The 13,966-nt window shown below is 45.5% G+C and overlaps 1 protein-coding gene across 1 annotated transcript in view; it reads right to left on the bottom strand.

Moving 5' to 3' along the window:
• VPS53 (VPS53 subunit of GARP complex) overlaps positions 1-13,966 on the bottom strand; it is a 125,528-nt gene that overhangs the window by 18,285 nt on the left and 93,277 nt on the right. Inside the window, exon 18 of the mRNA XM_059998414.1 lies at positions 2,982-3,130. Within this exon, the coding sequence (XP_059854397.1) occupies positions 2,982-3,130 (149 nt within the window). The remainder of the gene's footprint in view (positions 1-2,981; positions 3,131-13,966) is intronic.

Below are 13,966 nucleotides of genomic sequence, written 5' to 3'. Positions count from 1 at the left end.
ACTGCTCTCAGGCTTGCGCTCGCCACGCTCTGCTCTCTCCGCATCTCTCCCAGAATGCGTGTGCCCACTCTGCTATCCAGTGGCCTATTGGACATCCCACTGGCATGGCACCAGTACCTCGACCCCAGCATATCCAGACTCAGCCCCACCCCAAAACCAGACTCAGGGGACTGGATCTCCTCTGCCCAGTCATCCAAGTCAGAAACCGTACCCTTGCCCTCAACTCCACTATCCAATCAGTTCCCAGCTCTTCCCTGAAGGCCCACACCCACCCCTCCTGACCATCCCCCTGCCGCTGCCCTTCTCTTTCTCACTAGAGCTCTTTCAGTTGTTTCCTAACTGGTCTCCTAGCCTTCGGCCTTATCATTTCTCATCCAACAGCTGCCGAAGAAATCTGTCAATATTTCAGATGCAAACATGACCAAGGCGCTCCCCTGATTACAATTCTTGCAATGGCTGCAGACAGGCCTTCCTTCACTGTCTTGACTCTCTCTCCCCAGCCCCATCTTGCTAAGCCCTGGTGCGCTGTGCTTCAAGGGGGCTGGGCCACTTGCAGATCCTACGACTCTGTAGAGGCTGTCTGATGCCTCTGTGCACTTGCTCACGCTGCTCCCTCTGCCTGGAACGCCCTTCCCCACGGCCTTGCAGGTCAGTGCACACATGTCTCCCGGACTCTGCTCAAGGCCAGCTTTCCTATGAAGCCTTTCCTCAGTCACCTCCACCATACTCTGCAGAGTTCACAGACCTCTAGCCTAATACGTAACCTACTCTGTTACACTTATTTGCTTACACGTCTACTTCCCTCCACTTGACCGTAAGGCAAATGCAGACAGGGACCACGTCTACTAAGCCAAAGCACTTAACTCTGCATCTGGAACACAGCAGGCGCTCAACTGACTGCACGCTGAATAAATAACAAATAATAACGGTAACAGCTAACACTTTTTAAATGTCAGCATGGTACCAGCACTTTACCAGGACGTTTTTAACACTTCTGATTTTATCCCTCCAACCACTAGTAAGAGATCTATCATCTCCATGACTGAATGGAGGAGGATGAGCTGAGTGGATGAGGGAAGTCGCTTATGGTTCAAACAGTAGTTTCAATCAGCGGGGTGATCCTGATGTCTAAACAGGAGAGACTGTGGTTGCTTCAGAGACCCAGTGGAGGCAAAAGGAAACACCTAAGGCTTTGCATTAGTGAGATGAGAAGGGAAGTTAAAAGGAAAGAGATGTCAGCTCCAGATATCAGGTCTACGGGAATGCCTGCCGATTGATCAGGAGGGGGTGAGGACAAGGGCCTATGCGGAAGGGACCCTTCGGGCTCTAAACCAGAGCCAAGTAGTGTGAGATTGCATTACGACCAATGGCAATGACGTGCACAGTTTATAACCTAAATTACTTCACACTAGAGTAGGCTTCAAGCGTGCCCTTGAACTGGCTCTGTGTGCTAGACTGTAGGGGTGGGGCGGGGAAGATACAGGGACCAGGGACATGTCTGTGTGGGAAGAGCTCCAGCAACGTGACGGGTAACTGCCAGAGGCTCCTCCAGGCCGTTGCCGTGGTGGCAGTTATCGCTCTTGGCTGCAGAAAGGTTTTCTCACAGCCCCCATCTGAGGGTTCTGGCCTTCAGCTGGGAGTTTATGATGATGAGAGGGTACCGGGGATTAAATGAGAAAACCACTTTTTAGATCACAGGTTAAACTTTTCCAGATGTGAGAGGTGGGCATCCTCTTCCCAGCTCACCCAATATGGGCTTAGTAATGAAAGCAAAGGGCTCTGAGAGAATGTGAGGCGGACGCCGGTACTAGGTAAGTGGACCCCTGACTCACTTTAACATTGGCTCCATCAGACCCCCGTGCATCGCACTGGAGGTTCTTGGCCACGGCCAATTTTTATAGAGACGCTGTTTCTACCCGGTGTTACGGGGAGTGTCACAGTGTGATTTACCAGCAATGCTTTCAACACGCGTTAAGGAGCACCCAGAGAGTGGAGGGGTGTCCGCTCCTGGCCTACCCGCCGCCCCGCACATGTCAATGCCTCCCGGGAGAAGCCACGCGAGCCTTTCCTGACAAACTGGGAACTGAAGCTTACGCCACAAGCCACTCCATAACTGTTGTTCCTTAGGGATTCATTTGTGAGGGAAAGCCTTAATTGAATACAAACTGGGAGAGATCTGGGGAAGACAGAAACTTGGAGCCCTAAATCACCCTTTGGGACTTGGATGAGAACAACCTAAATTCAGTAGCTGGGACTGGGCCCATCTTCCTGAGGCCCTTGCCTGCGAAGTCTGCCAAAACGCTTGTTTGATACTTGGTCAGAGGAGGTACTGACCCTCCACGGTGTCCGGTCTCCAGAGAAACAGTGCTATAACCAGATGCTGACTGTCGAGGGACCAGACCATTTCCCCTCTTTAAAACAAGCCAGAAATGGCCACACAGGAGGACGTGGCAGGAAGACACGCAGCGCAGTGTTCACTCCACCTACTTGGCAATAGACTGGCTCCCTGACTTGCTCTCCCCGATTTCTAGTACCTTCCCTGGGCTCACACATGTCCACAAGTGGATGTATTCCAGCAGCCACAGTAACGAGTGCTATGAGGAAGGAGTAAGACAAGGCTCAAAAGAAACAACCCATGGTTCCTACCCTTAAAAAGCTTATCATCTAGCTGGAGACACAAAATACATACATGAAATGTTGAAAAATACTTTTCATTACCCAAACCTGGGGGGAGGCAGGGGTGTCATCATGTCCACGTAATTCGAATGACAGGCGCTCCCCGCTCACTTCTGTCTGTCTTAATGAGGATGACTGTGTGGCTGCTACTGTTCTTTAGGACTTTAAGTAGCCAATTTAGTTTACTATGCTTCTCTGGGGTACAAAGAAATTAGCTGGACGGCGGGGACACCTGGATCGGGCGCGTGCTGGTGGTCAGCATGGCATTCAGAACAACCCAGTGATGAGGATGCTCTAGGACTTACTTTGCAAATTTAATGCAGAACTGTGTGAAGTATTTCCGCGTGGAAGCCAGGTTGTCACGGATGATGGGGACGTTCTGTTTAATGTGAAGAATGACAGAGGTGACGTAGGGGCTCTGGTCACCGACATGCTCCACGTTCTGCCACTGCATCTGAAAATGGAGACAGGGCGGGACAAGCCTTTAGGTCCTCTGCTGGAGGATAGCCTTACCTCTTAGCGAGGAAGGGGCAAGGGTGGTGGAAATGAGCCCGTGACTTGCTGTCACGGAGGCTGATTTGTCTTGAGGGGGTTTGTCTCTCCCTGTCTATAGGAGCTAATCATGAATAGAAACAAGTAAGCCCACCTTTTCCCTGACAGTGAAGTGTACCTTTTCCTACCCTGTCCCTCTCAGGCTTGAAACAGCCTTCCCTCCTCATCTAAGTGCCACCTTCTTTCTAAACGAACCCTCACCAGGCAGATGAACTGGATCGTATTCTTCTACAAGCTGCTCTACCTGAAAGGGGCTGTGGGTGGACAGGGGAGGGACGTCTACTTCCGACCAGGCTGGCAGCTTGGGAAACCCGAGAGGTGGCTGGGCCACACGAAAGGAAACCTGGAATGCCCTTCTCTCAGGTACACGGGGAGGAGTTGGGGATTTTTTTTTTTTTTTTTGCCGTACCCTGCAGCATGTGGGACCTTAGTTCCTCGACCAGGGATTGAACCCGCACCCCCTGCATTGGAAGGCTGAGTCTTAACCACCGGACCGCCAGGGAAGTCCCAAATTGGAGATTTTTTTTTTTTTTTTAAAAAGGAAATTAGAAACAATATGACCTGTGAGACTTGCTTCAAAATAATCTAGTGCTGGGAGGAGCAGGTGAAACAAGATTAGTGAAGCTGGGTGATGGGTACATGAGGTTCATTATACTGTTTTCTCTATTTTTTCTGAAGTATAGTTGCTGTACAATACAGGTGTATTGTACAGGTGTATAATACAGCAACAGTTACAGGTGTACAATATAGCAACTCACAACTTTTAAAAAGTATAGTTGATTTACAATGTTGTGCTGGTTTCTGAGTGACTCACAGTTTTGAAAGGTGATGCTCCATTTATAGTTATTATAAAATATTGGCTATATCCCCTGTGTTGTACATTATATCCTTGTAGCTTATTTTCTCTGCTTTTTGGTGGCTTATTTCTTCTACTTTTCTGTTTTCTCTACTTTTGTATATAATTGAAAATTTTCATAATCAAACATTAGACTCTTACTCCTAGAGCCTTTGGGGTTATGTGGGATTTCAATCAAGGGGAAGGAAAGAGGATCTCTGGCAAACACGAGGGGCAGGTCAGAGGTTAAGACAGTGCCATGGGGAACGGGGCAGGGACTGTGTAGATGGCAGGTGCGGGGGAGATGGGCATCACTGAGAAGCCCTGTGTGACCCCTGACCAGGCCATGAACAAACACGAGAGACCTGCTGGGCTTAAGTTCTCACAACCTGAGGAGAACTAGGGAAAATGCTCTGAAAGCACGTACAGTAAAAGGGAGAAAGAAGCAGTGGTGTGATACTGCTTCCGCCTCGGATACACATGGGAGAAGGGAGGTCTTACCAGCTCCCAGCCTGCCCCGCGCTGGGGCTCTGCTGAGTCAGCCTCTCAGAACGGAGCCGGGCTGTCTGATAAAAAGGCCCTAAGCCAAACACAAACCATGTAACACGTTCACAGAACGAGGGCAGTAGTTCTGAGGCCTTGATGTCTCTGGCAAGAAAATACTATTTTTATAGAGCTCTTGGGGAAAGGAAAAATTCAATCCTGAGAGAACTTGTTTGAAAGAATCATATTGTACGTGGATGATCCCCCAGCTCCTGGGAAGCTCAAATGACTCTATGTTTTACCCGAATGTTTCTTCAAGTCAGCAGATATTTATATCCTGAAAGCTTTCAGTCTGTGCAAGGACAGAACCACGGCAAAGCAGGAAGGCACCTCCGTCTTCATTTTACAGATAAGAAAACCAAGGCCCAGGCACATGAAGTCTTATGCAAGCTATCATAGTGAGGCTCCAGAAAGAAAAGGGTCTCTAATTCTCTTACTGGGAAAAAAATAAAAATGAAGAATGGAGAGATGGTAGAAAAGTCTAATATGAACTGACTTTATATTCTAATTCTCTGGCTATGTGTAATGTTTTCCTCTTTTTCTTCTATTTTATTCAAGAGGCTTCTCTTCCATCCGATTTTAGAGATGTGACCCATCCAAACAAGGAACATCCTCGGGGGTTTTAAATGAGCGCACAGGGTTGAGGCCAGAATTGGCAGGTGCTGTTAGCACCTACGCTTCATCTTCTGCTCCCAGCTCGGCAGCGGCTCCGGAGCAGCAGGCCCCAGGACGGCACAGTCAACTGGGTAGAGAGCGGGACGCACCACCCCTCCACCCGACGCAAAGCTCGTCCATAGTAATGACCACTGTTTTCCAAGTCGGCAGCAGTTTAGGTTTCAACAGCTCAAAAAGTTCATAAACAATCATCTACGCATAACGGTTCTCCATCGACAGAAGACGACCACAGAGGGAGGTGGTGACATGTCCTGTCATCGGTTCCAAAGCAGCTCCGGGGCAAGACGGAGTGTGCGGCGTGAGTTCAAGTTCCCGCTGGAGAGCTATCTCCTCTTGATCACCACTGGCCACGTCAATACGTGCCCACATTGGGAATCGGTGTGAAAAGACTGGATTTGCCTTAATACTTAAGCCAGTTAGGACTCCACCGGTCAAGTTAAAGGAAGTATTGGCAAAAGTCAAGTAGATTCGCAAGTTTAAATTTAAGTCAGCTTTATGAAGTAAGAAAAGAATTTCAAGTACTGGAAAACAATGAAAGTTGACATTGCTCGGACTATTTTCTAAAAAATGAACAAAATATCGTCAGCGGTGATGCTGTCCAGCCACTGCCTAGGACGGATGCGTTGCCATCACCCATCCCAATGACTTAGGGTTTGGGTTGTAACTCGAATGACCCAATATACCTACATCAGGGCCTACCGTGTGCAGGCTGCTTGGCCTGGCACTTTGCAAACATCATCTCATTACTATTCAGACGTCATCTTCCTCACAGCGGTCTTATTGACGAGGAGACTCAAAAAGCTCAAAGAGGAGAGGTCACCTGCCCAAAGTCACACAGCTAGTCAACAGCAGAGTGGAGGCAGCCCAGGTCCATCCACAGCCCAAGCACTATACGAGGCCACTTCCTAGACACTTGTTAACAAATGATTTAAAACAAAGAAAACAAAGAACAAAGCACTCAACTGGCCCTAGTTCAAGGGGAGCCTAGTTTCTCACGGAGAAGCTAATGAAATACACAGGGATCAAGCAAAGTTCTCTTTCAAAAAGGGACACAAACAGTAGCTTGCACTGGAAGAACAAACATCCTGAAAGCCATCAGTCGAAGTAAGACTCCAACTTTTTCAGATGAACTTTGCATCTGACCTTTAAAATTTACCCCTCCATACTTCAAGTTTTTCCTTCTGCGCTTTTTGTTTAGAAGGTGGGGTGGGGTTGAATACCACTGGTGCTATATAAACAAGAAAAACAGTTTGCAAAAGAAGTGGTAACTAAGATGTAGGAGTGACAGAAACAGCAAGCAAGGAAAGGATCAAGAGGACAATGCCAGAGCCTGTAGGACCCAACACTTGGCCTGAGGGAGAGGTTGTGAGGCCCGGGGCGTCGCCAGCGCCCGTGGTTTCTGCCACCTGGGGAGGAGTGTGTGGCTGCACCTCACAGGGAGGGTCAGGGAGATGCTCATTCTTCCTGGCGAGAACCCACAGGAGCAGAGAATTCTGACCCATCCACTGATCAGAGGACAGGGCTCCACACTAGTTTACTATGGAACTTGTGTTTCTCCACGGCTGTGTAAAACTTACAAAGGGGTCTCCTAAGAAACTGATTTTCCTTAAGTGAGAATTCAACTTCCCAAGTACTCATCCTGCTCATGGGAGTAGAGCTGTACAGAGCACGGATTCAGACATGTGGAGTCTGGGAACACTGCAGGTAATCAGTCTAGTGCTACAGTTTAGGCTGTTGGGCCACTGGCCCCAGGCATGCACACACGCACACGCGCGCACTCTCACGTCTGTCGGGGCTACTTTTACTCATAGAACAAGCGTGTGCTATGTTTCTAGGCACCTTCCCCATGTACAGCACTGAACCAAGAACTGTGGGGGGAATAAAAAAGAGGAGGGAGCATCTATCGAGCACCTACTGTGCACCAAGCACGATGACTGACATTTTCCTGTGAACCTACTGCTTATGATTATGCAGCGAAGAAGGTATTCTTACTCCTGCTTTATAGATGATAAGACAGCCTTGCGGACAATAAGGGGCTGGTCTAATGAAGCATAACTGGTAAGTCCGAATGGTTGAGATCTAGATATTGGTCTGACTAACTCCAAAATCCATGTTCTTTCCACTTTACCACGTTGCTTTCCAAAAGAAGTGTTACCACCTGAAATGAACTTGAAATTCGCTGAGGGATCTGGGATCTATGTACAGAATGAGCTTGTCCACAGCAGATGATGTAGTGGTGGTGATGGTGGTGCAGAGGGGGAGGAAAGGATGACTCTCCTCACCTCTTTGATCAGGGATACACATTCCTTAACTCCAGGAGGAAAACCAAGAAGACCCAGGATAGAAAGTGGAGCAAAAAAGGCTCTAAGAAGATATATAGATATAGGGACTTCCCTGGTGGTCCAGTGGGTAAGACTGCATGCTCCCAATGCAGGGGGCCCGGGTTTGATCCCTGATAGGGGAACTAGACCCCACATGCATGCCGCAACTAAGAGTTCACATGCCGCAACAAAGATCCCACGTGCCACAACTAAGACCCGGAGCAGCCAAAATAACAAAATAAATAAATATTAAAAGAAGATGATATAGGTGTAGATTTTTTCTCCCATTCACTGCTGGGCCAATGGGAAGGTGAATTTGTATAACTTTTCTTTTTTTTTTAAAATAAATTTATCTATTTTTATTTATTTTATTTTTGGCTGCATTAGGTCTTCCTTGCTGCACGCGGGCTTTCTCTGGTTGAGGCGAGGGGGGGCTACTTTTCGTTGCAGTGCGCGGCCTTCCCATTGCAGTGGCTTCTCTTTGTTTCGGAGCACAGGCTGTAGGCACACGGGCTTCAGTAGTTGTGGCACACGGGCTCAGCAGTTGTGGCATGTGGGCTCAGTAGTTGTGGCTCACGGGCTCTAGAGTGCACAGTACTCTAGAGCACAGTAGTTGTGGTGCACAGGCTTAGTTGCTCCGCAGCAGGTGGGATCTTCCCAGACCAGGGCTCAAACCCGTGTCCCCTGCATTGGCAGACGGATTCTTAACTGCTGCACCACCACGGAAGTCCCCGTATAACCTTTCTTTTTTTTTTTTTTTTTGCGGTACACGGGCCTCTCACTGCTGTGGCCTCTCCCGTTGCAGAGCACAGGCTCCGGACGCACAGCCTCAGTGGCCATGGCTCACGGGCCTAGCCGCTCCGTGGCATGTGGGACCCTCCTGGACCGGGGCACGAACCCGCGTCCCCTGCATCGGCAGGCGGACTCTCAACCACTGCGCCACCAGGGGAGCCCCCCGTATAACCTTTCTTAAAGGCAAATTTAAAGTATCTATCAAAAAATCTTAGCATTTTACATAGCTTTAGATCTCTGCAATTTCCTTTACGGCAGTTAATCTGAAGTTAATAATTATGAAGGCTCAGAAAACATACACACACACGAACTTGTCCACTGTCATACTGTTTATAAATGTGAAAAATTGGAAATAGCCAAAAATCCATCAAAAGTGAAATGATCACTTACATTTCAAGGGCAACAGATGATAGTACTTAGGATGAAGGAATCTGGAGTCACCAGTCATGAGTTCTAATACTGTCTGTGCAACTTGCTAAGTGAGTGACTTGGGCAAGTGACCAAACTCTCTGTGCCTCAGTTTTCTCAGACACAGAATTGGGATGATGATAATGTGTATAATCTATACAGTTACTGAAAGACAGCACAGCAAATGCTCATAACATAGTACCTGGCATGTATTAATTCCATGGTAAATGTTAACTATTGTTATGATTTTAACAGTAAATACTCTGTACTATGGAATACTATGCAATCACTAAAAATATCATAGCTCTAGATCAAATGACACAGAAAACTATTAAAACCTGCTAAATGAGAAAAACAGGTTACATAGTAACTAAAGTATAAACTTATTTAATTTAAAAGTATATGCATAGAAAGAATGAAATATGTCTATTAATCAGAATTACGGGTGATTTAAATTTTCTTCTTCTTTTTTTTTTTTTTTTTTTTTGTGGTACGTGGGTCTCTCACTGTTGTGGCCTCTCCCATTGCGGAGCACAGGCTCCAGACGCGCAGGCTCAGTGGCCATGGCTCACGGGTCCAGCCGCTCCACGGCATGTGGGATCTCCCCAGACCGGGGCACAAACCCGTGTCCCCTGCATCGGCAGGCGGACTCTCAACCACTGCGCCACCAGGGAAGCCCAAATTTTCTTCTTTTTAAAAATCTGTAATTTTCTGTAATGAAGGTAATTTGTTTTGGTCATAATGAAAAAAAAATCTCTTTTACGAAGAAAGAAAGATGTGCTTTGATTATAGGTGGTACATGAAATTGAGGATTTCTTAACCATGGAGCTCTGTGGGCCTCCTGAAACAGATCTACATTTTAATGACAGAGGGAAATGAGAACAGATTTGAGGACTGTTCTAGCTATTTCGAAATGTCTTTGGGGGATAGTAAGGCGGCCTCCTAAATTAGTACATGTTCATGATCTTGAAACCTAATAGAAATTACATGCCAGACTGTAAGGAAATTTAATTTGGGTTTGTTTTTTTTTTTCTTAAAACTACCATTAATGGGCAAAAAGCTAAGTTTGTTTGATTTTGGACAGAGACTTAGATTCTTTAAATCTAGTGATGTGAGTAGCCCTAGGGAAAAGGACAGAGTGAGGAGAGCACCACAAGACCTTTTAAGGAAGCCACAGATTTTTTTTTTTTTTTAATCCTACTTGTTAAAAAAAAAAATCCTACAAAAGGCCATAAGCAGACATACTAATTCCTAAGAATTCACAGAATTTACATTTAAAAGACAAAACTCTTCACATTTCCACCAAAGCACTCCAAACAACTTCCTTTTCAAGAATCAGGAGACTTGGTTTTATTTTGGCTTCACTGTTATAAACCTATATGGCTTTTTTTATGAAAAAGAAAACCAGGCAACACACACCCCAGAAGGACAATTCATCAGTTTTAGGGAGAAACGTGCAGAGCAGACTGCACTACTTGGGTTGGCTGCTCAAGCCGATTTCTCCCCTGTAGGAAAGTCAGTGTCAGATTGAGAAATGCTGAAGACCAACATCTAACAGGATGCTTGTAAGTGCTTGAAGAGCTCATAGTCAAAGTGAGCGTGAATGCACACTCGTGTGAACCCAGCAGTACCGGGCACACACTGTCATCATTTCCGCGCTTTTAGACAAGTTGCTTACGCTCATTTTTGCCTCAGTTTCCACGTGTGCCAAAAACACTGACTCTTACTCTGTAAGTGCGGTGTGGTACAATCCTGCACAGAGGGGAGACCTGAGCCCTGGCTCTGCCACATGTTATCTAAGAGATCTGACAAGCGACCTAACTTCTCTGAGTTTCAGTTCCCTTATCTGTGAAAGAGAGAAGGAACTAACACAGGGACCTTACATATTTGTCAGAATTAAACGAGATAATGCCTTTGGGTGCTGATTCCTGGTAAGCGCTCGGTAGATAACAACTTACTATCATCTCACAGAGCTCATCTAAGAGAATAATGCAATATGGGAGGGGAAAGTGGTCTGAAAGGTAATTTTGACATAACTTAACATCAACACTACTGTAATCTCTAGGTTACAGTTTCAGAGAAACCACTAAACTCTCCTCATATTTCACTCCCTCCATGTGGGCCTGGCTTGTTTAAAGACATTCCTGTGGATTTTCTACCAAACTTTGCCCCTCTGTGTTCTCCTCTCCTTTTCCAGCAGCAGGGCTCTTGCCCACAGCTGGGAAGCTAATAGCTAGATGTGGGCATTTCCTATTTCTGACTTTTCTTCAATCAGCTCCAGGATGCTACTTGTTGAAGAAAGAAGCCCTGCTATTAAGTACGATCCAGGAGCATCACATCATCCTCAACAGCACCTGGATGAGCCTGGAGGCTTCCGGGAGTCTACAATCCTGCCGTTTCCAATAAAGATGCCCAAGTTTCCTAACCTATGTCTACCAGCTCTACCCAGCTAAATCTGTTCAGGAGAGTTACTACCTATGTCTTACTTTGTCACCATTCTTTGGTCAAATGGGTGTCTACAAACTTTTGTTCTTCCTGTCTTTTTTACTTTCAAAGTCATTCACGGAGTACTACTGTGGAGATCAAAAAATGAGTAAGACACAGCCCATGAGTTGTTCAAAGCTTAACGGGGGTGGGACACAGATATAAAAATAATTGTACAACAAAGTAGAGAGTTAGTATAGGTGCCGTGGTGTCTTGAGGGAGGAAAACACTCTGGATGAGACAAAAAATGGTGACATTGGAAAAGACTCAAAATAGCCAAAACAATCTTGAAAAAGAACAAAATTGGAAGACGCATACTTCCTGATTTTAAAGCTTACTACAAATCTATAATAATCAGAACAGTGTGGTACTGGCATGAGGAAAGACATACAGATCAATGGAATAGAATTGAGAGTCCAGAAATAAACCCATGTACTTATGGTCAACTGATTTTTGACAAGAGTCTCAAGACCACCCAATGGGTAAAGAATAAATAGTCTTTTCAACAAATGGTACCGGGACAGTTGGACATCTACATGCAAAGGAATGAAACTGAATCCTTACTTCACACCATATACAAAAATTAACTCAAAATGGATTGAAGGCCTAAATGTAAGAGCTAAAACTATAAAATACTTAGAAGAAAATATAGGTGTAAATCTTCATAATTTTGGATTAGGTAATGGTATCATAGGTGTAACACCAAAAGCACAAGCACCAGAAGAAAAAATACAAAAATTGAACTTCATCAAAATTTAAAACTTTAGTGCTTCAATGCACATGATCAAGAAAGTAAAAAGACAACACATGGAAAAGGAGAAAATATCTGCAATTCATGTATCTGACAAGGAGTCTAGTATCCAGACTATAAAAAGAACTTTCACAACTCAACAATAGAAAGACAACCCAATTTTAAAATGGGCAAAGGAGTTGAACTGACATTTTTTCAAAGAAGATATACAGATGTCCAATAAGCACATGAGAAGCTGCTCAACGTGTTAGTCATCAGGGAACTGCAAATACAAGTTGAAACCACAATGAGATACCACTTCACACCCACTAGAATGGCTATAATTTTTCTTTTAAAGTGTTGATGAGTGTTGATATAGAAAAATGAGAACCTTCACTCATTGCTGGTAGGAATGTAAAATGGTGCAGCTGCTGTGGAAAACAGTTTGGCAGCTCCTCAAACGTTACACGTAGAGCTACCAGATGACCCAGCAGTTCTACTCCTAGGTATGTATACAAGAGAATTGAAAACATATTCACACAGAAACAGGTACATGAATATTCATAGCATTACTCATAAGAGTTAAAAAGTGGACTCAATCCAAATGTCCATTGACTGATCAGTGAATAAACCAAATGTGGTTTAACCATATACAAGGGAGTATTATTCAGCCATAGAAAGGAGTGAGGTACTGATACGTGCTACCCCATAGATGAACATTGAAAACATCAGGCTAAGTGGAGAAATCCAGTCACAAAAGGCCACATAGTGTTTGATTCTATTTATGTGAAATGTCCATAACAGGCAAATCCCTAGAGACAGAAAGCAGATTAGTGACTGTCAGGGAAATGGGGAGTGACTGCTAACGAGTATGGGGTTTCTTTTTCACGTGATGAAGATGTCCTGGAATTAGACGGTGGTAGTGGTTCCACCGAATTATACATTTTAAAAGGATGAATTTTACTGTATGTGAATTATACCTCGATTTTCTAAAAGCAGGCAGACATTTGAACTGGATTTTAAAGGGTGAGCTAATTGGGCAGACAAGGGTGGAAAGAGAATTCTAGGCAGAAAGAACAGAATGAGAAAAGGTGTGGAAGCCACAAAAAAAGTAATGCATTCAGAGAAAGAAAAGTGGCTCAGAGGCTGGAGTATAGTTATACACACAGGAGTGGCAGAACCAACAAGGTAGTGAAGGGACAAATCATAAAAGCCCAGTATGCTAACCAAGGAGATCATGGGGTGCCTTCAACGAGAAGGAGGTCTCCTCGCAGGAGGATGACATAACTCAGTTTCTTGGCTCAATCCATCTTGCCAAAGAAGCCTCCTTCCCTCAACTCGGAATCATCTGACAACACCGCTCCACTTTGGCGAGCCCAATGCTCATTTTCTCACCATTTATAAAATAGTTATTTACAGCATCAATTATTCTAAGTTTTTGCCCCACCAGAATACAAGCTCCTCAAGGGCAGCCCTGTTTCCAGCCTTGACTACATAGGTACAAGCACACTCAGAGTGCTCTGTGGAATTCCAAAGACGTGGAAGGAGACTGGCAATGCTGACAAGGTGCTGAGCTTTCCTAACTTTATAAACCTGTGTTCATGTTGTCACTCAGCTCAGAATGCCCTCCTAATCACAGATCTCTTCAAAACTTTGCCATCCTTGGTGGTCTGTTTCAAATGCTACTTCCTTAAGAAGGCTTTCTTTGCTTCCCCACCTGGATGTGAACCCTCCTCTTTTTTCGTCTGTTTGTTTTGCTTTGTTTTGGCCACGCTGCACGGGCGTGCGAGCGCAACATGTGGGATCTTAGTTGCCCAACCAGGGATCGAACCCTGCAGTGGAAGCTCGGAGTCCTAACCACCAGACTGCCAGGGAAGTCCTGAACTCTCCTCCTTTGAGAAGAGTGTATTCTGTACTTCTGGTACTGATTTCCTCATACCTTAAGCCCCC

Source organism: Delphinus delphis, chromosome 19 (assembly GCF_949987515.2).
Source record: "Delphinus delphis chromosome 19, mDelDel1.2, whole genome shotgun sequence".
Classification (NCBI taxonomy): Eukaryota; Metazoa; Chordata; class Mammalia; order Artiodactyla; family Delphinidae; genus Delphinus; species Delphinus delphis.
Note: the sequence above shows the minus strand (reverse complement) of the source record. Positions and strands in the feature narration are given on the sequence as shown.